At 43.7% G+C, this 3,415-nt stretch overlaps 1 protein-coding gene across 3 annotated transcripts; it reads left to right on the forward strand.

The window, feature by feature from the left end:
- The first annotated feature begins 1,079 nt into the window (after positions 1–1,079).
- On the forward strand, positions 1,080–2,385 carry LOC112608649 (60S ribosomal protein L3-like). Of its 3 annotated transcripts, none has more exons than XM_025360655.1 (2): positions 1,080–2,099; positions 2,229–2,374. In XM_025360655.1, the coding sequence occupies exons 1-2, from the start codon at positions 1,266–1,268 to the stop codon at positions 2,319–2,321; spliced, it is 927 nt and encodes a 308-aa protein (XP_025216440.1). In that variant the 5' UTR covers positions 1,080–1,265; the 3' UTR covers positions 2,322–2,374. The 3 variants fall into 3 exon arrangements, with proteins under 3 accessions (XP_025216440.1, XP_025216438.1, XP_025216437.1); XM_025360653.1 differs by having other exon boundaries at positions 1,088–1,259; positions 1,332–2,385; XM_025360652.1 differs by having other exon boundaries at positions 1,094–1,225; positions 1,295–2,385.
- Positions 2,386–3,415: the final 1,030 nt, after the last annotated feature.

Raw genomic sequence — 3,415 nt, forward strand, 5'->3', positions numbered from 1 at the left:
TCGCATTTTCCAAAATTGACCACGTAGTTGGAAGTAAAGCACTCCTCAGCAAATGTAAAAGAACAGAAATTATAACAAACTGTCTCTCAGACCACAGTGCAATCAAACTAGAACTCAGGACTAAGAAACTCAGTCAAAACCGCTCAACTACATGGAAACTGAACAACCTGCTCCTGAATGACTACTAGGTACATAACTAAATGAAGGCAGAAATAAAGATGTTCTTTGAAACCAATGAGAACAAAGATACAACATACCAGAATCTCTGGGACACATTTAAAGCAGTGTGTAGAGGGAAATTTATAGCACTAAATGCCCACAAGAAAAAACAGGAAAGATCTAAACTTGACATGCTACCGTCACAATTAAAAGAACTAGAGAAGCAAGAGCAAACTCATTCAAAAGCTAGCAGAAGGCAAGACACAACTAAGATCAGAGCAGAACTGAAGGAGACAGAGAGACAAAAAACTCTCCAAAAAATCAATGAATCCAGGAGCTGGTTTTTGAAAAAGATCAACAAAATTGACAGACTGCTAGCAAGACTAATAAAGAAAAAAAGAGAGAAGAATCAAATAGACACAATAAAAAATGATAAAGGGGATATCATCACCGACCCCACAGAAATACAAAGTACCATCTGAGAATACTATAAACACCTCTATGCAAATAAACTAGGAAACCTAGAAGAAATGGATAATTTCCTAGACACTTATACTCTCCCAAGACTAAACCAGGAAAAAGTTGAATCCCTGAATAGACCAATAGCCGGCTCTGAAATTGAGGCAATAATTAATAGCCTACCAACCAAAAAAAAGTCCAGGACCAGACGGATTCACAGCTGAATTCTACCAGAAGTACAAGGAGGAGTTGGTACCATTCCTTCTGAAACTATTCCAATCAATAGAAAAAGAGGGAATCCTCCCTAACTCATTTTACGAGGCCAACGTCATCCTGATACCAAAGCCTGACAGAGATACAACAAAAAAAAAGAGAATTTTAGACCAATATCCTTGGTGAACATCGATGTAAAAATCCTCAATAAAATATTGGCAAATGAAATCCAGCAGCATATTAAAAAGCTTATCCAACCGGCGGGATTTGATGGCGTGATGTCTCACAGAAAGTTCTCGGCTCCCAGACATGGGTCCCTCGGCTTCCTGCCTCGGAAGCGCAGCAGCAGGCATCGCGGGAAGGTTAAGAGCTTCCCTAAAGATGATCCGTCTAAGCCGGTCCACCTCACAGCCTTCCTGTGATACAAGGCTGGCATGACCCACATCGTGCGGGAAGTTGACAGGCCAGGATCTAAGGTGAACAAGAAGGAGGTGGTGGAGGCTGTAACCATTGTGGAGACGCCACCCATGGTGGTTGTGGGCATTGTGGGCTACGTGGAAACCCCTCGAGGCCTCCGGACCTTCAAGACTGTCTTCGCTGAGCACATCAGTGATGAATGCAAGAGGCGTTTCTATAAGAACTGGCATAAATCTAAGAAGAAGGCCTTTACCAAGTACTGCAAGAAATGGCAGGATGAGGATGGCAAGAAGCAGCTGGAGAAGGACTTCAGCAGCATGAAGAAGTACTGCCAAGTCATCCGTGTCATTGCCCACACCCAGATGCGTCTGCTTCCTCTGCGCCAGAAGAAGGCCCACCTGATGGAGATCCAGGTGAACGGAGGCACCGTGGCCGAGAAGCTGGACTGGGCCCGCGAGAGGCTCGAGCAGCAGGTACCTGTGAACCAAGTGTTTGGGCAGGATGAGATGATCGACGTCATCGGGGTGACCAAGGGCAAAGGCTACAAAGGGGTCACCAGTCGTTGGCACACCAAGAAGCTGCCCCGCAAGACCCACCGAGGCCTGCGCAAGGTGGCCTGTATTGGGGCACGGCATCCTGCTCGTGTGGCCTTCTCTGTGGCACGTGCTGGGCAGAAAGGCTACCATCACCGCACTGAGATCAATAAGAAGATCTATAAGATTGGCCAGGGCTACCTTATCAAGGATGGCAAGCTGATCAAGAACAATGCCTCCACTGACTATGACCTGTCTGACAAGAGCATCAACCCTCTGGGTGGCTTTGTCCACTATGGCGAAGTGACCAATGACTTTGTCATGCTGAAAGGCTGTGTGGTGGGAACCAAGAAGCGGGTGCTCACCCTCCGCAAGTCCTTGCTGGTGCAGACGAAGCGGCGGGCTCTGGAGAAGATTGACCTTAAGTTCATTGACACCACCTCCAAGTTTGGCCATGGCCGCTTCCAGACCATGGAAGAGAAGAAAGCATTCATGGGACCACTCAAGAAAGACCGAATTGCAAAGGAAGAAGGAGCTTAATGCGAGGAGCAGATTTTGCAGCTGGTGGGGTCTCAATAAAAGTTATTTTCCACCGAAAAAAAAAAAAAAAAAAAGCTTATCCACCATGATCAAGTAGGCTTCATCCCTGGGATGCAAGGCTGGTTTAACATATGCAAATCAATAAACATAATCCAGTATATAAACAGAACCAAGGACAAAAACCACATGATTATTGCAATAGATGCAGAAAAGGCCTTTGACAAAATTCAACAGCCCTTCATGCTAAAAACTCTCAATAAATTCAGTATTGATGGAACGTATCTCAAAATAGTAAGAGCTATTTATGACAAACCCACAGCCAATATCATACTGAATGGGCAAAAACTGGAAAAATTCCCTTTGAAAACTGGCACAAGACAGGGATGCCCTCTCTCACCACTCCTATTCATCATAGTGTTGGAAGTTCTGGCTAGGGCAATCAGGCAAGAGAAAGAAATCAAGGGTATTCAGTTAGGAAAAGAAGAAGTCAAATTGTCCCTGTTTGCAGATGACATGATTGTATATTACAAAATTTTGTCTCAGCCCAAAATCTCCTTAAGCTGGTAAGCAACTTCAGCAAAGTCTCATGATACAAAATCTATGTGCAAAAATCGCAAGCATTCTTATACACCAGTAACAGACAAACAGAGAGCCAAATCATGAATGAACTCTCATTCACAATAGCTTCAAAGAGAATAAAATACCTAGGAATCCAACTTACAAGGGATGTAAAGGACCTCTTCAAGGAGAACTACAAACCACTGCTCAGTGAAATAAAAGAGGACACAAACAAATGGAAGAATATACTATGCTCATGGATAGGAAGAATCAATATTGTGAAAATGGCCATACTGCCCAAGGTAATTTATAGATTCAATGCCATCCCCATTAAGCTACCAATGACTTTCTTCACAGAATTGGAAAAAACTGCTTTAAAGTTCAAATGGAACCAAAAAAGACCCCGCATTGCCAAGACAATCCTAAGCAAAAAGAACAAAGCTGGAGGCATCACACTACCTGACTTCAAACTATACTACAAGGCTATAGTAACCAAAACAGCATGGTGCTGGTACCAAAACAGAGATATAGACCAA

This window comes from Theropithecus gelada, chromosome 15 (assembly GCF_003255815.1).
Source record: "Theropithecus gelada isolate Dixy chromosome 15, Tgel_1.0, whole genome shotgun sequence".
Lineage (NCBI taxonomy): Eukaryota > Metazoa > Chordata > Mammalia > Primates > Cercopithecidae > Theropithecus > Theropithecus gelada.